General features: G+C 48.4%; 1 protein-coding gene across 1 annotated transcript in view; it reads left to right on the top strand.

Moving 5' to 3' along the window:
• Positions 1 to 14183, top strand: part of Glb1 (galactosidase beta 1) — a 75147-nt gene extending 60964 nt beyond the window's left edge. The window contains exon 16 of the mRNA XM_085688991.2: positions 13616 to 14183. Within this exon, the coding sequence (XP_085545117.2) occupies positions 13616 to 13897 (282 nt within the window). The 3' untranslated portion in view covers positions 13898 to 14183. The remainder of the gene's footprint in view (positions 1 to 13615) is intronic.
• The last annotated feature ends 9016 nt before the right edge of the window (positions 14184 to 23199 follow it).

Below are 23199 nucleotides of genomic sequence, written 5' to 3'. Positions count from 1 at the left end.
ATAATAACGGGGCTGGAGAGATGGCTCAGCAGCTAAGAGCATTCACCACCCTTGCAGAAGACCAACGTTTGGTCCCCAGCACCCACATGGTGCCTCTTAGCTGTCCAGTTCCAGGGGATCTGATGCCCTCTTCTGGCCTTCACAGGTGCTGCCTACACGTGGTGCACAGACACATGGAATAAAATAAGTTTTGTGAGAATTATATAAAGAACTTGGCAATAAGTACATTGAATTTCCTTAGTGATGCCAGGAGGTGGTGGCACATACCTTTAGTTCCAGCACCCAGGGAGGCAGAAACAGGTGGATCTCTGAGTTTGAGGCCAGCCTGGTCTACAGAGCAAATTCCAGGATAGACAAGGCTATACAGAGAAACCCTGTCTCAGGGGGAAAAAAAAATCTTAGTGCTGAGGGGGAAGGGTGGGGAAAGAGTCTTAGTGACAAATTAATTAACAATTGGAAAAATGTAGATTAAAAAGTATATTAAAAAGCCAGGCATGGTGACACACACTGTAAAAGCCATCCTTGAGAGGTTGGAGGCAGGAGAATCAAAAAATTCAAAGGTAGCCTCTGGTACAACATAGTGTGGGAAATCAGATAATAGCAACTTAGGAGACTAGCGAGAACAGGGCAGTGTTTAATATCCAACTGTGCAGAAAGAGACACAGGAATAGAGAAAAGTCAAACCAACTGGGTCCTGATTGGCTCACGACAGTGCTTTATGAAGACCCCGAATCGTGAGAAATTCCTGTTCTCTCTTTCCTGGGCCAGGATGTCCCCCTCCCTAACTCCCCACCTGTTAGTTTAGCACATAGAACCTTATCTAATGACACTCAGGACACCCCCTTCTCGAATCTTTCCAGACCTCGGATTTCTAAGATAGTCAGTGCTAACTGCCCGCTATGGGAGAGGGGCCCAGTGCCTCCTGCTTGTTTGTCTGATGAACTCTAAGCTCACCTCATGCTAAAAATGGACCTTAACTTTATTTCCTACAGTAGCGAACTCAAGGCCAGTCTGGGCTGCAGAGAAACCTCAAAACAAAACAAACAAAACCCAGGAGCTCTTAGTCCATTTGGCCCTTGCCCGCCCGCCCCTAGGAATGCTCCCTCCATTGTCCTCTTGGTTGATTCGCCTTGTACCAAACTTAGCAAGGCCTCTGTCATCACCATGGTCTCCTCTGTCGAAGTTCCGCCCGCCTATTAAGCGCGGCCTTTCTCCACCCTGCCCCTGGGGACCCCCTCCTTTCTGCCTGCCAGGTGGGACTTCTGTTCCCTTGGCTTCCAGGTGACCCCTCCACCCTCACTCTAGGAGGAAGGCCCTCTTCTGTGCCTTCTTCCTGGAAGCCAAACCACGTTCTTACACTTTCTCTGCCTGCGGCTCATTGACCTTTTCCTCTCTGCCATCTTCTGCTTTGCAGCAAAGAGGCAGCATCTTGGGGGGGGCTCTAGGACCTGAGAACAGGATGTGCAGCCCTGACTCTCACCCGCGGGAACTTTGCCTCCCAGGCCACCTTTGCTTTCTCTTCCTCCAAGTGGAACCTAAGTGAGAAGTGAAAGGGTGAAGGACACCTTGGCCAGGTGGCTCTTCGCCTGTGTGGGCTACCGAGCTTGGCTTTGTGCCTAGCGCTTTGCCAGCCTCCTCCAGCTGTTGTGCAGCAAAATCCCCGGCTTTGGCAGTCCAGCTACTAGCCTTGGCCACCCACAGCAGTACCCTAACCCTACGAGGCTGGGGGTATAGCCTGGTTGATAGAGGCTTGTTTCGTGTAAGTGGGCTCCGTCCTCAGCACCACGTAAAACTAGGCAAAGTGATGCGGTCCCAGCACTGGAAGGTAGAGAGGGGGATCATAAGGTTAAGGTCATCTTCAGCCATGTAGCAAGCTCAAGGCCAGCCTGGGCTACACGGGACCTTGGGTTGACCTCTGTCCTGCACGTATAAACACACGTAAGAAGCCATCCACCTTGGTTTTGTTTTGTTTTGCTTGTTTGTATTTCACTTGGTGTATTATTACTGTCAGTGTGTGGGTAATGTGCGTGTGAGTGTGGACTGTCATGTTACATCTTTAAAGACTGCTAAGAACGTTACCCCTTAAAAACCAAAAGGCCAGCATCCTTGCACAGAGCACGGAAGGCCACAGATCGCTTGTGCCCTCCCCCCGCCTCCAGGCCTGGCTCCTTGTCTGCACTCCCATGGCTGATCTCAGTCTTACACTGTGTTTCTATACCTGATATACTTATAATACCCAAGTGTACGCACAGATGTCCCGCAGTGGTGTCGCCCGTGGTTGTCTACAGAAGGTTACAAGCCGAAAGTCTAGCTAATGAGGAATATTTATACTTTGATCATCCATGCAGTGAAACCATCTGGCAATTTAAAAAAAAAATGAAATACATACATGTTACAACACGGAAGAACTTTGGAAACCTTGAGCTAGCCAGGCCTGGTGGCACACCCCAGCACTTAGGAGCTGGTACAGACAGACAGACAGACAAGTGGCTCCTGGGGGTTTGCTGGCCACTCAGTGTATCAACTTCAAGCTCAGTGAACAGACTCTGCCTCCAAAAAAAACAGGGTGAAGAGTAATGGTGAGGTCTGGAGATGGCTTGGCAGTTACGAGCACTCAGACCCAGGCTCTTTGCCCGCACCCACATGGTGGCTCCCTGATGGAGGAGGGTTATCTGTCTATTGTGTTATTTTCGTTGGTCAATAAAGAGACTGCCTTGGCCCTTTGATAGGACAGAAAATTAGGTAGGCGGAGTAAACAGAACAGAATGCTGGGAAGAGGGCAATGAGGCAGACGCCATGGAGCCAGCCACCAGGTCAGACATGCTGAATCTTTTCTGGTAAGCCACCACCTCGTGGTGCGACACAGATTATTAGAAATAGGTTAATCAAGATGTGAGAGTTAGCCAGTAACTAACTCTCTAGAGATAATGGGCCAGGCAGTATTTAAATGAATACAACTTATGTGTTATTATTTCTGGGGCTAAGCTAGCCGTGCGGGAGCTGGGCAGGATGAAAAGCAGGCCTGCCCGCAACTCATACTACAGCTCCCAGCCATCGGCAGTTCTAGTTCCCGGAAATCCGATGCCCTCTTCTGGCCTCCATGGGCATCAGGCATAACCATGGTGGACGTCTGTGGATTCAGGCAAATCTATACATGAAATTAAATATGATAATAAAATAGTGGAGGGAGGGCGAAGTCAACTTCTGGTCCCCATACACACACCTGCAAGCAAATGTCTCCGTGTGTACCCTCCATGAACACAAACAGAACAACTCTCCAACCCCAGCCTGCGCTGAGGAGCGCTTTAACAGAGAGTATAGGGGTGGAGGGGGGATTCGATCTCTTGACCCTGAGCCTGAGCAGTTCCCAGACTAGGTTATGCTCACTGACCCTCTGTCTTCCTCCACCTCAGAGGCCCCTGCTGAGGGCCACTTGGCTCCTTCTCCATTTGTTAGAAAGGAACTAACATTGTTTAGGGAATGAAATCACTGGCAAACTTGATTCATGAGATAAAAGCATCAGTTCTGATTGCTCTGACTTTTCTGGGGTCGGATGTGGCTTTCTGGTTAAGCAAGCGTGCTCAGCGGATCTCAGTGGTAAGGGGTCAGGCACACCTGCTCTGTCCACACAGGTCAGCGCCCTGTCTGCACCAGGTCCCGGCTGACGGTGGACTCCCTCAGGGAGGCGTGTCCTCTAGTGCTTTGGTGATGGGTCAGATGCATGAGTCATGGTGACGTGGCCTGTTGTGCTGAGGCAATGGCGTTTATTCTGCTCATCTTCACCTCAGGTGACGTTAAAATATTATGACAAACTGCGTGCTGTAATCCCTGCACCTGGGAGGCAGAGGCCGATAGAGCTCTAGGAGTTCAAAGCCACCCTGGTCTACAGAGTAACTTCTAAGACACCCAGGGCTATTTAGAGAGACCCTGTCTCAAAACAAACAAACAACAGCAACTATATATATATAATGGCTCGGAGGTTAGGAGCACTGGCTATTCTTCCAGAGGTCCTGAGTTCAATTCCCAGCAACCACATGGTGGCTCACAGCCATCTGTAATGAGATCTGGTGCCCTCTTCTGGCCTGCAGGTGTACATGCAGATAAAACACTGTATACATAATATTTTTCTTAAAGTAGGGCTGGAGAGATGGCTCAGAGGTTAGGAGAACCGACTGCTGTTCCAGAGGTCCTGAGTTCAATTCCCAGCAACCACATGATGGCTCTCACCCATCTATAATGAGATCTGGTGCCAAGAACACTATATACATAATAAATAAATTTTTAAAAAAGTAGTGTAGGCAGATTTTTATGCCCCACCAGCCAGTTCTCAAAAAAACACATAGAGACTTTTTATTAATTATTAATGCTCAACTGATAACTTAGGTTTGTTACTAACTAGTTCTTACATTTTAAATTAACCCATATCTGCTCCTTTACTTGCTGCCATGTGGCTCATGGCTTCTTACCTCATTTTGTACACATCCTGCTTCCTCTGCGTCTGGCTGGCAACTCCTCAGACTCTGCCCGTCTTCTTCCCAGAGTCTTCCTAATCTGGCTTTCCTGCCAAATCTCATCCTGGCCAGCTATAGGCCAGTCAGCTCTTTATTAACCAATGAGAGTAATACAAATTTACAGTGTACAAAGATTGCTCCACAGCAGAGGAGAGGAAGAGGTATCAGAAGTTCAGGGTCAGAGCTGGAGAGATGGCTCAGAGGTTAAGAGCATTGCCTGCTCTTCCAAAGGTCCTGAGTTCAATTCCCAGCAGCCACATGGTGGTTTACAACCATCTATAATGAGATTTGGTGCCCTCTTCTGGCATGCAGATACACATGCAGGCAGAATAATACTATATACATAATAAATAAATATTAAAAAAAAAAGTAGTTCAGGGCCATCATCTAGGTACATACCAGGTTCAAGGCCAGCCCAGAATACATGATCCTGACTCAAAAAAAAATAACAAATATCATAAAAGAATGTGGGGCTGGAGAGATGAGTCAGAAATTAAGAGCACTTACTGCTCTTGCAGAGGACCCAGGTTCAAATCCCAGCACCCACCTGGTAGCTCACAACTGTCTGTAACTCCAGTCCTAGAGAATTTGATACCCTTTTCTGGCCTCCTTGGGTTCCTGATGTGTGTGGTATATATAAAGATATACACATGAATAAATATTTTTTGTTTTTATTTATTTATTTATTTTGGTTTTGTGAGAATGGGTCATAATATGAAGCCTTGGCTGGCTAGGAACTCCTAAAGATCTTCCTTCATGTGCCACCACACCTAGCCAAATAAATATTTTTAAATTAATTAGTAAGATTAGAGAGCTAGCACATTGGTAAAAGCACTCGTTAGGCAAGTGTGAGGACGGAGGTTCAAGCCCCAGCATGTGTATAAAAACTGTATTCGGTGATGGTGCTTGCTTGGATTCTTAGCCCTGGGGATGTGGAGAGAGGCAGGTCCCTGGAGTTTGCTGGCGGGTTAGCCTGCTCTAACTGGCAAGCCTGGGTACCAGTGAGCAGCCCTGTTTCCAAGAACAAGGTGAAAAGCCACTGCTGTCACCCACAATGTTGACTATTGGCAGACTATGGTTCTGCTAGGGGTCTCATCTGGGCACGACTGGGTGGGTCTCAGCATGCTATAAGCTGCAACAATTGAGACAGCCACTGGTGTCTGTCATCCTACAAGCCACTCATAGGGTGCCTGGCAGGGATCAAAGAAAGCAGTAGACTAGCTCTAGGTGGAGGAAGTTGCCCAGAGCTGAGGCCATTTGTACGTGTCAGTGTGCCTTCAGACCCTCCGTCCGCCACTCTGAAATGGGATGTGCTTTGGAAACGTGTTCCCTTTGCCGGGTTTGCACTTATACTAAGCCTCCGAGGTCACCCTTTAAATCTAACTCGTGGTTTCTACTCACAAACCTTGTGACCCTGAAAACTAGATAATTGGGTTCTCCCAGCAAGCATGCTAACTCCAGGCAAGGTGGGTTTGCTGTAATTTTTAGTGCACAGACTTTATTTTATTTCAGTTTGTGTGTGTGCATGTGTGTGTGTGAGAGAGAGAGAGGGAGAGAGAGAGAGGGAGAGAGAGAGAGAGAGAGAGAGAGAGAGAGAGAGAGAGAGAGAGAGATTAAGAGACAGAGTAGAAAGAGTAGGTACACTCAGGAGGCCAGAAGAGACCATGTTTCTTCGGTTCCTCACCACCTATTCCTTCGAGGCAGGGTTTCTCCCTAACCTGAGCTTACCTTAGCTTAGCTAGACTGGAAGCCAGCAAACCCCAGCGGTCTTCAGGTCTCCACCCCACTCAGGTGGCATTACAGGTGTGTACAGGGCTCCCAGCCAGTTATGTCATCGCCGGGGCCAGAACTCCGCTTCTCATGGTTGTGTAGCTCTTAAGAATGCACCCTCCCAAGACATCAAGAAAAGCCAGAGAGGACTTCAAGCAATTGTGTGTAGAAGAAGGCCATCAGACTTACTGGAATAGCTACTTATCCCATGTTTCAGTGGGACGTGAGCTACACAATGGGATGCTGACAGGAAACTGACTCTTAAAGTAGGAACTGCTGAAACCTCAATAAGAAAACAGACTGAAAGGGACCAAGCAGCCCACTACAATAGCAAGTTACACTAAGAGTTGGAACACTAGCACCTGTAAGAGGTTGCATAGTTTTCAGTGGGGTGGTGGGGATGGGTGATCTCGTTGCTACACATAGCAGCGTTTGGTGCACTTTTATATGCACACCAGCAACTATTACTGTGTTTGCACAGCACTCACGTAACTGGTGCCATGTGAAGACTCTGCTAACAGGTATTCTAGAGTGTGAACTGAGGGGACCCAGAAGCTCCAGAAGAGGATAGCAAAAAGTTGTAGTGTGTTTTCTTGTTTTATTTTTGTTGTTGCTGTTGTTGTTGTTTTGAATAGATATATAGCTTAAGCTGTTTTAAAACAAAGGCCTTAGACTAATTTTCGGTTTTCTTCCTTGAAATAAGCTAATGGCTTGTTTGTGTAAAGGTTTTTTATTAAAGGAAAAAAATTTTAAAAAAATCTTGTACCTAGCACAGCATTGTGATCGAACTTACATGTAACATTTTATATGGTAGTTTAAGTCTGTTGGTTTCTTAATTGTGAAGAAAGTAGCTGTAACATATCTGCGTTACTCAAGTCAGTCCTGGCGTCTTGCAGACACATCAGCATCGATTCTCATGTTCTTTAGAAATTCAGGCTCAGCATGAACTTGTCAGGTATCTCTAATACCTGGTGTTTGTTTTCTTTCTCATTCTTTTTACTTCTTTCCTCCATTTTTTTCCTCCTTTTTTCTTTTTTAGTTGATGTTTAAGAGGGAAAGTACCAGTGTTCAGATTTGAACTGTAATAGTTTGTATAGTCAATACTTGAAGTATATTCTATTTTGTTGTACTCTTGTTTCAAAGTGTATTCAAGTAGGTTTTCTGAAATATAGAAGTGAAATTAAAAAAAAAAGAGTGAGCCCTCCAATCCTTACCAGGACACAAAAGCATCCTGCCTGTCAATCAATCATGGTTTGAAACCTCCCAAACCTTTCTTCTCTCTGAGTTGAATGTTTTGGGTGTTTGTTATGGTAACAGACAGTTATCTCGGAATACTCCCTAAAATACACAGAAACCGAGAAGCCGTTTTCCTTTTGCTATGCTAAGCCCTGGGCGAGTCTAAGTGCAGCACCTGCTGCTAGCCGCCAGGTCTGGGAAGGAAGCAGTCAGTTCCCCTTGTGTGTTCCAGGGGAACTGTTTATCTTCTAGCTCTACCTGTGCCCCCACCCCGTGTTTCACCCCATGAAATCAAGCTTTCTCTCAGCTTCGCAGCACAGTGGGTCATGAATTAGGAGTGAGAACCTTTTAACCTTGGGACTTGACCTCTGTTTCCCACTTGGAGTCCCCCAGGTACCTAGACTTCCTTTTAGTATAATTTATTGACCCTTGTTTGTTATTTTTGGTTTCTTATAGACAGATTCTCACTGTGCTGCCCTGGCTGTCCTAGAACTGGCTACATAGACCAACCTGGCCCGGAACGCAGAGCTCCATCTGCCTCTGCCTCCTGAGTGCTGCAATTAAAGTCTTGTGCCACCATACTAAGCCCATCTTCACTTTTAGAGGAACTTCTGATGATCTTAAGACAGGATTGAGGGCCAGGTGTGGTGGTGCACGCCTTTGCCAAGCACTCCGGAGGCAGAGGTAGGTGAATCTCTGAGTTCCAGGCCACACTGGCCTACATAGTGAGACTCTGTTTCAGACAGAAACAAAACAAAAGACGGTATTGAAAGTTTCACTCTAGGGTCTGGAGAGATGGCTCAGAAGTTAAGAACCCTGGCTGCTCTTCAGAGGACCCAGGTTCAATTCCCAGCATCCGCATGACAGCTCACAACTGTCTGTAACTCCAGTTCCAGGGGATGCAACACCCTCACACAGACATACATGCAGGCAAAACACCAATGCATATATGAAATAAAAATAAATAATTTTTTTAAAAAAGGAAACTGCACTCTAAATACTCCTCAGAAGACTGACCTTATCATGGTAAGTTAAAACACATACACACACGCAAACATGCACACATCACACACCACACACACACGCAAACACGCACACATCATACACATACCTACACACACACACACACACACTTGAGTGTACAGATCTGTATGATCAGCTGAGAAGTAGGTCAGGCACTTCCAAGAACTTCAGCGTTGCTGTCACCTTAGCGTTAGTAGCAGAGGGCAGGAGTGTGGCGGGGTTGAGATGGTCAGAGATAGGCTTTTTCATGGAGGGGCTGCCATGGGACAACCCCTAAGCCACTGATTCTTCTGTTATTAATGCTTGTCCCCAAACCCCCTGAAGTCACCTCATTAACATAAACTTTTGAGTTTCCCAAGAATAACTTTAGCATATTTCTTTCTTCTTGGTCTTTGGTAACAGGGTTTCACACTTAGCCCAGGCTAGCCAAGTCTGCTAAGCAAGAGTCCTTCTACTGAGCTATATTGGAGGGAGAGAGAACCGACTTCCACAAGCTTTCCTCAGACCTCCATATACATGATTTGGCATGTATATTGCCCCCCCAAAAGCAAATAAGTAATTCTTTTTCTTTTCTTTTTTTTTTTTTTTTTGGTTGTTTTTTGAGAAAGGGTTTCTCTGTGAAACAGTCCTGGAACTAGCTCTGTAGACCAGGCTGACCTCAAACTCACAGAGATCCGCCTACCTCTGCCTCTGGAGTGCTGGGATTAAATTAAAGGCATGCCCCACCGCCACCCAGTTTAAATCTTTTTTTTTTTTTTAAAGTAAACTCTTAATTGAGAGTAGAGGAACGTGAGGTAACCTCTTCGCTGTATCTTTTCATTCGATTGTAGTTTTGCCAAACTTTGATTTGATCTGTGTGAGTGTTTTGCTTTCATGTATGTGCACCACAAGTGTGCCTGGTTCCCATGGAGGTCAGGGGATGAGAGCATAGGATCCCCCAAAACTGAAGCTACTGGTGGCTGTGGGCTACCATGTGGGTGCTGGGAACTGAACCCTGCCTGGCAAGCACAACCAATGTTCCTAACTGCCGAGTCATCTCTCCAGCCCCTCTTCACCATATCTTGTCTCAAGCAGAATTATCAGCAAATATGACTAGTGAGTTAGCTGAGTAGATATTGAATATCTATGTAGTATGCACAATAGTGTATGTTCATGTATGTATTTTTCCTTGGATGAATGTTAGATTATCTCCAAATAACGTGAACAAAGTTTTTTTTTTTTTAATAGTGAGTCTGTGCTATAGCCCCCAATGATTGACAGACCCATCACCAAACCAATGACATACCGGTACAACATTGGTAATAACTTGGAAGAGGAGGGAGATTAAAGGCTAGTGAGTGGCTTAGACTAGAAAGGCCAAGATGCAGAGGTCATGGCCCTACGTGAGGAGGTACTTGGGACTGCAGCTGTGAACTGTGAGCTCAGGAGACCGCGTCTGGTATCAGGACTCAGTTCTGAGGACGTGCGGTTGCTCAGGCAAGATGAGCAAGTGTGGGTGTTCAGGTAATGGAGGAAGGTGTGGTCCCGGGATGAGCAAAGACAGCTGGGGGGGGGCGGTGCAGAGGCGGGGACACAGTGGGGAAGCCGAAAGCTGGAGTGGGTGCCTCCAGGGCTGGCTGCCACGTGTGCGTGTTCACGCAGTGGAAGAGACCAGACTCTGCAGTTCATAGACACAGCACCGACTAGGGTTCTGTATTAGTTACTTTCTCATTGCTCTGAACACATACCAGATGAAAGGAAGAAGTGTACACCTTTAATCCCAGCACTTAGCAGGCAGAGGCAGGCCGATCTCTGGTTAGATGCCAACTTGGCCTATATGGTGAGTCCCAGACTGGCCAGAGCTGCCTAGTGAGACCTCATCTTGATATAAAAAAATAGCAATAAGAGTTGATTTTGATTCACAGTTTGAGAGTACAGACCTCCGCAGTGGGGGAAGGCTTGGTGGCAGGCACATAAGGCACGTAAGTCACACCGTGTCCAGAGGGAGCAGAGAGAGGGGAATGTTGGTGCTTGGCCCACTTTCTCCTTTTATCCAGCCCATGGGATGGTGCCACCCACCTCCGGGTGGGTCTCCCTCCTCAGTTAAACATGTATAGAAACTGCCTTATAGGCACCTCCAGAGATGTGTGTCCGTCATGATTCTACCTCCAGCCAAGCTGACGATGCAGATGAAACAGGCTCCCTGTGGAGCGTGGCTGGGAGGCTGGAGAGAGATGGTAGAGTGTGTCCTGATGGAAGCAGGCCTCCCTCCGTACCTCAGCCCTGTCTTCAGTCAGAACTCCTGCTTATTTTTAAATCCGATTCACAGTGACATGGCTCAGTGAGGAAGGTGGTTGCCACCAAGCCTGGGGACCTCAGTTCAATCCCTAGGACCCACGTGTAGAAGGGAAAGACTGACTCCTACAAGTTGTCCTCTGACCACAACATGTGCCGTGACACACACACACAAATGTAATCAAAAGATTTAAAGTAGACATTATTTTAGCTTATTTTAAAAACTGAAAGAAAAAAAAATTCTCTTTTGCTCTGCCGTACTGGCTGCTGTCTAAAATACATGGTGGCTGGGGATTTGAACTTGGGTGCTCACGCTTGTCCAGCAAGGGCTGTCACCCACTGGGCCGTCTTCCCAGCCTGTTTATGTACGGTTACATGTAGTTAAAAAATGAGTCAAAACTAATGCCTGGCAAATGAAATCAGGAGCTGGTCTCTAAGACTGAAAACAAAGGCTCTGGCAGAGATGGAGCTGATAAAGACCGGGGAAACTATTATGGCTTCTGCCTTTCAGGACAGAGGGAGATAACGAATCCCATGGTAGAAACAAGAGCAGAGCAGTTCTGAGAACTTCGAAACTGCTACCCTTTTCTAAATGACTTAATTCAACAGACAGGCAGTTATGAGTCGCTGACCTCCTTCTGTGGGCCGTGAGAGGGCTGCTCAGATCCACCCAGGAGCACAGCCGCTGCACCAGGCGCTAAGGTGACCCCCAGAAATTCCCGACAGTCCTCCTGCTGAGGCCTCCCACGTGCTGAAACAGCAGCGCCCACCCCACACACGTTCATCTTAGGTGGCTGTGGGGAATCGTTCTCAGACTGTAGACTGTGCTGTCATTATCCCCGGGGTGGGAAAGCTGAAGTGGGGACCTGCCCGAGGACAGACAGCTAGCAAGTGGGAGGAATAAGACAGGAAGCCAGGCCAGAAAGTGGTGGTGGCGCACACCTTTAATCCCAGCACTCGGGAGGCAGAGCCAGGCAGATCTCTGTGAGTTCGAGGCCAGCCTCGTCTACAGAGTGAGTTCCAGGAAAACCAGGGCTACTCAGAGAAACCCTGTGTCCAAAAACAACAACAAAAATCTAGCCAGATGGTGGTGGTGCACACCTTTAATCCCACCAAGCGCTTGGGAGGCAGAGGCAGGGGGATGAGCCAGGGCTACACAGAGAAATCCTGTCTCAAAATCAAACAACAGGAAAAAAAAAAAAAGATAGAAGCTACAGAAGAAATCTAGGTGGAATGGAATAAAGCCAAGAGAAGCTTTATTACCCTCGCTTTATTACCCAGCACTTCGGAGATAGAGGCAGGAGGATTATCTGGACTATATAGTGAGCCCAGGCCAGCCTTTGCTACATAGGAAGACCATGCAAATGCTAGTTGATAATTTTAAGATGAGCAGGAAGGGTCACCACAAGTAGCAATGTCTTTCCTTCCCTCCTTCTCCCCTCTGTCTTCTCCCTCTGTTCCTTCTGTCTTCCAGATTTCCTGTTTGTCCCTGGCATGTGTGGCCTCCCCCACCCCCAACTCTCCAGCAGAATCTTCCATCTATTCTGCCACCCTTGAAGTCTGTTCGTGTTTGCTAGGGAAGCAGCTTCCCTGCTCATAGGCAGTGTTTGTAGGGTTTCATCTGGTCCTCCAAGTAGACACGCTGTTCTCTCTGTGTCCCTCGGAGGAAACCTATGAGAATCACAAGCATGGTGATACTTTGTTTATGACCTAGCAAATAAAGTTTGCCTGAAGATCATAGTGCAGAGCTGCAGATCTAGGTACACTAGTTAGCCATAGAGGCCAGGCAGTAGTGGCACACATCTGTAATCCCAGCACCCAGGAGGTAGAGGCAGAGGGGATCTCTGTGAGTTCAAGGCCACCCTGGGTCTCTATCCAGTCTAAAAGAGAAACAGAGCCAGGCAGTGGTGGCTCACACCTTTAATCCCAGTATTTGGGAGACACACAGCTTTAATCCCAGCACTAAGGAGGTGGAGACAGGAAGGGATATGGCTGGGCGGAGAGAGGAATATAAGGCTGGAGGAGACAGGAGCTCAGGGCAGTCAGTCTGAGGAGGGAATCTGAGGACAGGATCACCCCTTTGGTCTGAGCATTGGTAGAGGTAAGGTAGTGGCTGCCACTCTGCTTCTCCGACCCTTCAGCTTTCACCCCCTGATAGCTGTCTCCGAGTTTTTATTATGAAGACCAATTAGAATTCATGCTACATAAACACACTCTCCTGAGTAGGCTCCCACCCTTGTACTCATCTTTTCCCTTTCTGTGACTTAAGCTCACTATATGACCCAGGCTAGCTTCAGACTCAAAGCAATCCTCCTGCCGTAAGCCTCTCAAGTGCCGAGATGACGGCGCCCGCCCCCCACACCCTCACATTTATTTTGCATTGTTTGGAGGACAGTTCTCCGACTGTGGGCTTTATGCACATCAGACAGCATAGCTAAGCGCTGCCTCTGTGGGGCAGAAAGCAGAGCCTCGCCTGCTGGAGGGTGTGGCAGCTGTGGCAGAGAGGGCTGCTGTACCGACGGGCAGTACCTGGGAGCCAGGATAGACACAGAATGTGTTGAGGTGCCCCAGGACTGAAGCCGCTAGCTTCTGGAGTCTGGGGCTCCAAATGCATTTTTGTTGCAGCAGGGATTGTCATTTGGGATAAGCCCTGCCATTCTTCCCACCCATTTCCCACCCAACATGAGATGGTGGAATGCAGGATTGAAGGTGCCTGATCCTCAGCCTGACTCGATGGGGCACCTTTTGCCCCTTCAGCTACTAGTGTTTCCACGGCTGATGGTTTCTCTCTCTCTCCTCAGGGTCAAGTGTGGATCAACGGCTTTAACCTTGGTCGATACTGGCCCGCACGGGGCCCCCAGGTGACCTTGTTTGTGCCGAGGCACATTCTGACGACTTCGGCCCCAAACAACATCACGGTGCTGGAGCTGGAGCGTGCACCCTGCAGTGATGGGACCTCAGAGCTGTGCACCGTGGAGTTCGTGGACAGGCCAGTTATTGGCAGGTCCCTGGATATCAGTGGCCGTTTTCCACTGATCCGTTTTGATCAGTCTGGTCAAGACTCGCGACTGAACACACTGTGATGACCGTGAGCCTCTAGGACCACAGGCCTGCACTGGCTGCAAGGATCATCCTTTACTTGCTACAGTGGATGATAAATTTATGGGATGTGTGTATCCTACTGGTATCTCTACAGCCTCACATTGCCTGGTCTCCCACTCTTGCGGCCGTCAGGAAGACCGAAGGGAGCGGACCTCACAGGAACACACACACCTGGTGTGCAGCGTTGGAACAAAACTTGAATAATGTCCCTTTTGATTTGAAACAATCATGTCTTTCTCCTGAATAAAATTTGTACTCATGTGGTGATGGCCCTGTTGTTAATATCAGGCCGGTACTGAGCTCCTTGGTCTGACTTAAATCTCAACTAGACTTAAGTAGGCTGGGTAAAGCCACTTCACTAGCTTGAGGTTCAAAGTGGGTAGAAGAGAGTCCTGGTTTGGACTGTCAAACAGCTGCTTTTCTGGTCCTGATGTGACTGTTTCTGAGCCTCTGTGTCCTCCACTAGGTAAGAAATCCACGGTTACACAAACCACAACCAAACAGTTGCCCCAAGTAGGTGATATGGTCGCTCTACACAATTGAGTAGGGTTGTGTGTGTGTGTGTGTTCATGTATGTATGCAGATGCATGTGCATGCATATATGTGTATAGGTCAGAGGTCCATGTTGGATGTCATTGCTCAGGAATGCCTTCGTGTCTAGGCTCATGTTAGATTTATAAAATATACTGCTTGTGTTTGAGGCCCTGCTAATGTGGGACTGGGATGTAGCTACATTGGTAAAACAACATATTTACCATGCAGGGAGCACTGTGTTCTGTCCCTGAGACTCCATAAAACCAGGCACGCTACTACACACCTGTAGTGGCACCCAGGCAGTGCCGGGTTCCAAGTTCAAACTTCTTTTTTCTTTTCAGGTTTTTTTTTTTATTATTATTACTATTATTTTTAAAAAAATTTCACCTCCCCCTCTCCCCATTCCCTCTCCCCCTCCATCTCCAGTCCAAAGAGCAGTCAGGGTTCCCTGCCCTGTGGAAAGTCCAAGGTCCTCCCCCTCTCCATCCAAGTCTAGGAAGGTGAGCATCCAAACAGACCAGGCTCCCACAAAGCCAGTCCATGCAGTAGAATCAAAACCCAGTGCCATTGTCCTTGGCTTCTCAGTCAGCCTCCTTGTCAGCCACATTCAGAGAGTCCGGTTTGATCACATGCTCCATCAGTCCCAGTCCAGCTGGCCTTGGTGAGCTCCCGTTAGATCAGCCCCACCATCACAGTGGGTGGGCACACCCCTCGCGGTCCTGACTTCCTTGCTCATGTTCTCTCTCCTGCTCCTCATAAACTTCTCCTTTTTAGTGAGCTCAAGGCCTTGGGCTACAAGTAACCGGTCTCAAAACAATGACAATGATTATATCTGAATGGCAAACATTTGAGTAGTTTGTCCCTTTTTCTCAACTATACTTTAAAGGCGGTGACGGGGAGGGGGGGGGATGCAGGGATTTGCAACCACATCCATGTCCAGACATGCTCACGTGATCGCATGCATGTGATCATGTGATGGGCAGACAACAATCATTGTTGGTCCCTACTTTCCACCTTGGTTGAAACAGGATCTCCTGTGGTCCACGCACGACATACCGCAGACTAGTTGGCCTAGAAGCTTCTGAGCCTTTTCCTGTCCCCTCCTCCCATCCCTCCACAGAAACCTCAAATTTGCCGACTCATGCACACTACTGCATCCAGATTTTACGTGACTCCCCGAGGTCCAGACTCCAGTCCTCACGCTTGTTTGGCAAGTACTCTTACCTGCTGAGCCTCTCCACGGCCTTCTTTTGCTTTTTTTTTTTTTTTTTTTTTTTTGAAATAGAATCCCACGTAGCCTAGGCTGGCCTTGAGCTCATCATGTAGCCAAGGATAACCTTTAATTTCTGATCCTTGTGGCCTCACTTCCTGTGTGCTGGGATTACAAGCATACACTACCATGCCATTTTTACCCAGGGCTTCATGCGTGTTAGGCAGACCCTCCCTGACAGAGCTACATCCCCGGGCCTTTTTTCTCTATGGTCTGGTATCATTTTGTTGTTTGTTGGCCTGTTCATTTTTGTTTCTTGATAATTCCAGTTTATTCAAAATGAAATTGCTTAGCACTGATCTGAGCCTGGGGTTCTACTATTTCCCCAATCAGCCCCGTGTCCTTTGTCAAATGACAGGAACAGCAAACTGTCTCCTGTGGTCTTGGTCTTTATTTCTTTCTTCTATGAAAAATAAAAGGTCAATTTCTGAAGTCACTTCTTAGTCACTGTGAGAGATCTGTCTAGGTTATGGTGCAATACCATATGTGGGCTGCAGGAGCGTCAGGTGACTGTCCAGGGGTGGGAGGGAACGAGCTGGCTTTTGGTGACGTCGTCCCAGGCCCTGAATGTCTGAGCAGCCCCTCAGCTATCTGGAAATTTGCACTGAGGACTCTATATTGTCCCCACCAGACATTTTCTTGGTTTTTTTGTTGTTGTTGTTGTTGTTTTCCTAGACAGGGTTTCTCTATATAGTCCTAGCTGTCCTGGAACTCACTCTGTAGACCAGGCTGGCCTCTAACTCACAGAGATCTGCCTGTCTCTGCCTGCCAAGTGCTAGGATTAAAGGTGTGTATCGCCACAGCCTAAGGAATTTTCCCAAATTTGAGGAAGCATCCCACAAATTTAGGCCCTCCAGACTCTTTGAACCTTCAGAGTGTCTCCAAAGGCAAAACCAAAAACAAACAAAAACAAAGAAGTCACTGGGCCAAGGATGTGGCTCAGTTGATTTGCCTAGCCTGCATGAGACCCTGGATTCCATCTCCATGATTGAAAAAAGCAGGGTATGGTCAGGTGGTCGGGCACCCATGTAATCCTAGCACTCAAAAGTGGAGGCTGCAGGAATCCAAAGCTCAAGGTCATAGCCACATAGCAAGTTCTAGGTTAAAATAAAATTAGCAATAACACTAACAGGCCAGACTTTGTTATGAAAACTCATGTTAGATTCTCCCCCTTCCTCTCTCTCATCATTGGTGGCAAGAAAGTGACTCACTTAGACGCCTCGGTCTCCTCAAGTGTCGGCCCCACTTGATAGGCTTTTTGGATTGCTTCAACCCTGGGAGCGTCTCAGCTAGCACCTGCCACAGCGTCTCAGCTAGCACCTGCCACAGAGCGCGTTGTTACAGTTTCATTCCTGTTGTGATTTCATTTTTGTTGTGAGAACACCCTGCTGGCAAGTGCAGCTTAGAAGAGAAAAGGTGTGTTTCAGCTCCCAGTTCTGCTACTGCAGGGTAGCAGAAGTGGCAGGATAGATCTTGAAGCTAGCCATAGACCCCGCAGTCAAAAAACAGCAGAGGGAGACGGGTATGTGAGCCCCTGCTGGTTCGCTTATGCTTAGCTCAGTTTGGCCACATTGGGCTGTCTGAGATCCTTGCCCAGGGAATGGTGCCGCCCACGGTGGGCTGGGTCTTCCCACATCAATGAATTAAGATGGTCCACCACAGACGTGCCCAAAGGCCAACCCGTTGCAGTCAACTGCTCCAACCTAAGGCTCTCTTCTCCCAAGTGAATCTACATTGTGTCTAGTTGACAAAGTTAAACATCACACACGTTTCTTGATTCTTCCCATCGTGTCCTCTGCCCAAGTATTCAGTTCAGCAATAGGGTGCCTGACTGTGATGAGGCATGGTATGAGCCAAGAACTGGAGGTTGGGGGAATGGCAGCATCCAGAGAGCCCTCGAACCGTGACCTGGGGCCATGGTGGACATAGCCTATGGAAAAGGCTCCAGGCCCAGGATTGGTCTCAGGGGCTACAGTGTGTCCCTCTTTGGGGTTCTGGTTCCTTGAAACCACTGTGCTCCTGCTCTCAAGCAGCAAGAGTGACTTTCTGGCTCCGGTACAGTGACTTCCTGCCCACTGGGCATGTGTCACCCTCAACCTGCTGCTTTGATGGTGTCTGTTGCTATGTAGCAAGACACTGCAGTAAGCTGGAAGAGGCACAAGGCAACTACTCCTCTCTTGTCTTTGAGACAGGGTCTCATGGAGCCCAGGCTGGCCTCAAGTTCACTATGTAGCTGAAGATGACATTAAACTTCTGATCCCCCTGCCACTACCTCCCAAGAGCCTGAATTACAAGTCTGAACTACCATGGTTGGTTTTATGCTGGGAATCAAACCCAGGGTTTATGCGCTAGGCAAACTGTCTACCAAAGGAGCTACATGGAACAGATAAAACGGCCAGCCCAAGAGGGCTCGTTTTTTCTCTTCTTTCTTTCTTCCTTATTTGGAGACAGGGTTTCTCTACTTAGCCCCAGCTGTCCTGGAACTCACAGAGATCTGCCTGCCTCTGCTTCTAACCCTAACCCAGAGTGCTGGGATTAAAGGCCTGTACCACTACACCCGGCAATAGTGGTTATTTTTAAAAACTGTTAAGAATTTTGAGTTGCAGCCTGGCGGTGGTGGCGCACGCCTTTAATCCCAGCACTCGGGAGGCAGAGGCAGGCGAATCTTTGTGAGTTCGAGGCCAGCCTGGTCTACAAGAGCTAGTTCCAGGACAGGCACCAAAAACAACAGAGAAACCCTGTCTCAAAAAATAAAAAAAAGAAGAAAAAAAGAATATTGAGTTGCAATCATTTTGTACCTGTCTATCCATCTCAGTGGAAGGTTGAGACGCTGATCTGAAATGAATCCTGTTCCTGTTTGGTCCCTCCCCATTGGCAAAGCACAGGGCTTGATCCACACTAGGTTCCCTTGGCCTGTGTTTTACGGCGAGGATTCCTTGGGCCATCTCAGCTTGTCTTGGCCCCTGGTGAACTAACCCGATGGGAGGCGGTAGGAACCTGAGTGCAAGTTAGGAACGTGCCTGCCAGCCCCACACAGGCGTGAGAAGCGCCAAGCTGGGTTTCTTTGTTTCTTATCTCTTGGTGAAATCTTTCACTCAGGGTTCTGACAGGCGGTGTTGTCTATCCCGGCTGTTTCCTCTTTGCTTTGAATTTTGCTAAGCAAAGAGACTTTGTGGAGGTTTCGTTACATCTATCCTGTCACCTTTCCCGTGGGCTTTAGAATCATGCAATGGCCCAAGGAGTAGCAGCCGAAGGACTGCTACTGGGTCGTTCCTCAGGAGTCTGTTTTGATGGTACACACTTCTGTTTCCGGCACTTGGGAAGTAAAGCAGAAGCTCAGAAGTTCAGGGTCATCTTTAGGTGGTGACACAGGCCTTTAATCCCAGCACTCAGGAGGCAGAGGCAGGTGGATTTCCAAGAGTTTGAGGCCAGCCTGGTCTACAGAGCAAGTCCCAGGACACGCTCCAAAGTTACACAGAGAAACCCTGTCTAAAAAAAAAAAAAAAGAATTTTAAAAAAAAGTTCAAGGTCATCCTGGGCTACATCGCGAAATCTTGCCTCAGAAACAAATGAATAGAACTGTGTGTAGATGGCTCACACCTGTGATCCAACCGCTGGGGAGGCTGAGGCAAGAGGATTAAACCTCACATGATGGTCAGTTCCTATATCCATGGCACCTGGCAGAGCACATCTAGCTGACAGTAGGCCCTCAACCAAGGCCTGCACCACCCCGAGGGCTTGGGGCCCCGTGATGCCACCACACCTTCAGGTGTGTCTGGCACCCTAGTGTCATCCTCTTGCATGATACAAGATTTCATTTAAAAGAAAAAGCCATTTTTAACCCTTCCCAAAGAGGACTTGCTTGCTTTCCTGTTGTTTCCTCTGGCTAGACTGTCTGCGTGTTCCAAACAATTCAGTTCATGAGAGACAGGGTCATCCTACACACTCTGCTGCTGTACTGTGACTCAGATGTGGAGCAGCTGCTTTGAGTTCCAGAAACCCTCACCCACACTGGGCCTTCTAACCTGTAAGACCACAGAAGCCTTGACATAGCGGACATCATCCACTCCAGCCCTGACAAACTCAGTAGCACTGATCGGCGATACCGATTTTGCTCCCCCTTTCTTCTGTGTTGTGTGTGTTTGTGTCTGTGTGTGTTTGCGACAGTGTTTCATGCAGCCCAGGCTGGCCTTAAACCCACCATGTAGCCAAGGATGACCTTGAATTTCTGGTTCTGTCTCTACCTCCAAAGTCCTAGGATAGTAAGTGTGGACCATCAGGCATCACTTGTGTGGAAAATTCCAGGGTCTCATGCATGTTAGGCAAGCACTGTACCAACAAGCTACATTCCCAGCCTGCTACCTCAGTCTGGAGAGGAGGTCCCACCGTTTAGATTGTTTGGCCATCCTTTCGTCTTCTTTGCACACTTTTACCTCCTCACTTCTAGTCATTTTCAAGCTACAGATGTTCCATCTGTGTTCCTAAAATGATACATGTGTGCCCTTCTCAGTCCAGGTCCTCAGGATGAGCCCTTGGGAGGCAGAAGGCTTCTAAGGTCAGAGAGGGGAAGAGAGGAGACAGAAGGAAGCGACAGCTAGAGTGTGGTGGCACCTGCTTGCAATCCTAGCAGCGGGGAGACAGACAGGCAGATCTCTGGGGTATAAAGGTAAAAATAAAATGCTGCAGGTCCCCAAGGGGTGGCAGCAGGCAGTGGGCTGTGAGAGGCAGCGGGTCCCAGGCAGGGAGCTGTATGGCAGATAAGAGACCTTGGCGCGTCAGCAGGTCCCACAAAGAGTCACTGCAGGTGAGAGACAGAGATGGATAGGCACACCATGCAGAGAAAGTGAGTATTTATTTAGTGGGTTAAGGAAGGGAAGGGAAAAGGGGAGAGGGAGGGAGAAGGGGGACAAGGAGAGACAGACAGAGAGAGAGAGAGAGAGAGAGAGAGAGAGAGAGAGAGAGAGCTGGAGGATAGAAGAGAGAAGAGGAGAGGAGGGGAGGGGAGGGGAGGGGAAAGAAGGGGAGGGGGGAAGCTACCTCTTCAGGGGAGAGATGGAAAAGAAGGGAGCTCAGGCTGGAAGCAGAAGGAAGATCCACTTGCCTCTGCAGAAGGAGGGGGGAGTGGGCAGGGCTTGTCTCTTAAAGGGACAGGACAGACCATTACATGGAGCCCACAGACTGGCCAACCCAGCTTCTTCAGAAAGTTCTGGCCCAGTGAGAGACCTTGTCTCAAAGAACAAGGCCAGTGAGGTGGCTCAGCAGGCAAAGACACTTGCTACCAGGCCTGACAACCTGAGGTTGTTCTCTGGGACATGCGTGGTGGAAGGAGAGAATCAACTCTAGCAGTTTGTCCTCTGACCTTTACATGTGTGTGCCTTGGTACACTTGTGTGTGTGTGCACATACACACACACTTGATTTATTTTAAAAACTTTTAAAACTTTTTATTTTAAATTATGTGTGTGTGTGTGTGTGTGTGTGTGTGTGTGTGTGTGTGTGTGTGTGTACATCTGAATGCAGGTGCCCAAAGAGGCCAGAGAGGACTGGAGTTACAGGCAGTTGTGAACCCCTGCACTTTGTGCTTGTTGGGAACCAAACCTGGATCTTCTGCAAGAACAGAAAGTACTCTTAAATCCTGAACCACGTCTCCAACCCCACTAAAAAAAAATATTTTTAAAAATGGAAGAACAGAGAGAATTAATTCTTAAAAGAAGGATGGCTGACCTAAGGAATACCAGCTTCCACACTTACATCTGCATTATGCACATGAACACACAGAGCCAGGGGCCAGGAACATCACTAGGCACCCCACAGCCATCTTACCCTCTGGAGTGAGACTCTTCATGTGGGAGGACACAGAACAGCATCTTAGAGTCTGAGCAAGCAGGTCTCTGAGCCACCACCCTCAGGGTCAAGCTTGAAAGGGAACAGGACCCCAGAGCTCCCCTCACGGTGTTGGCTCAGAAGTAGTCAATGCAAGTTGACTTTGTGGATGGACCAGGGCCACCTTCAGGTTCAAGTGGACGAGGCACAGAATGGAGAGAGGAGGGAGGCTTCCCACCCCACCTAGAACACAGCAAGGAGAAAACCTTGAGTGGCCAGCCCCATGACATCGTCTGAAGCCACAGGGTAGGCCAGGAGAAATCTAAACATTTCCTAGGTCTCAAGACTGCAAAAGATCTGAGTAAGATGTGGCCCTGTGGGCTGCAGAGATGGCTCAGTTGGTGAAGTGCTCGGCATGCAAGCCATAGAATCTGAGTTTCATCCCCAGAAAATAAAAAAAGCCAGACATGGTAGCCTGGCCCCTTATCCCCAGTAATGGGGAACCAGAGACAGGTGAATCCCGGGGACTCTCCAGCCAACCAGCCTGCTTGGTGAGCCCCAGGACTGTCTCAATAAACAACAGCAAAGATGGATGAAGCCCTAGGCTGTCCTCCATCGTCCGCATGCCTAGGCGCACACAGGCACATGCCCATAATGGACCTGGGGAAGGCCCGCCTTTGAGAGTGGATCTATTCAGGAACTCAGCAGATGGTGACATCAACAAATGACAAAAGTCAAAGTCACCCTTTCAAAACCACAAGGACTTTAGAGGATCAAGTTCCCACCTTCAGAAGGACTGGAGGCACAAAAGAGAAACTGAGTTCAGCTGTAGACAGCAGTTTGGCACTGATACCCACAGGTCTCCAGTCACACCTTTGGGTGGGAACCGCCCTCCTGCCAGCAGCAGCTGTTCTCTCTCTTCTGCTCATTCTTAACGGGTGTTTTCCTCAGCCCAAGTCAGCAGCCTCCCCACATACCACGTTTCCCACACTATTTTGGCCGCGTGAACTCACGTGCTAATTGCTGATCCTGTCTATTGCTGCTTCTTCCTCGGGCTGAGCTTTGGGTTAGATGCTTCTTTTGCAGGCCAGATTCCCTTGTATTTGTTAACATCTCTCTCCTTCCCGTTCTCCTTCTCATTCGCCCTCTCTTCCCCTCCACGGCAACTTCTCAGTGGCCTCTGAATTGGACGAACTGCATCATTGGCAACCTGCCAGGGATGGTGAATCTGCATTGTTAAAAATTTGCCTAAATTTAGGGTCACCATGGAAATACAACTCTGGGTGTGTCTGTGAGGGTGTTTTCAGGGGGTTTATCTGAGGAAGGAAGACCCCTCACCCTGAGTGTGGGCTGTACCATCTCACGGGCTGGAGTTTCAGACTGGATAAGAAGGACTCAGCGTTCATCCCTGGTTCCTGACTGCAGATGCCTGCGACCAGCTCCCTCGTGTTCCCGCCATGGTGCCTCCCCCGCCATGGTGGACTGTACCCTCAGACTGTGAGTGACTATAAACCCTCCCTCGTTTGTGTCGGTTATTTTGACCCAGCAAAAGAAAAGTAACCAATACAGTGTCCTAGCCAGAAAACTTCACAGTAGGCACACACACCCTCTTCTAGCTCCTAAAGAGATAGCTCCTCTGTTTCTCACACAGCTACTC

Source organism: Myodes glareolus, chromosome 4 (genome assembly GCF_982192425.1).
Source record: "Myodes glareolus chromosome 4, mMyoGla1.1, whole genome shotgun sequence".
Lineage (NCBI taxonomy): Eukaryota > Metazoa > Chordata > Mammalia > Rodentia > Cricetidae > Myodes > Myodes glareolus.
The sequence above is the reverse complement of the archived record's forward strand: the minus strand, read 5'-3'. Positions and strand labels throughout refer to the sequence as shown.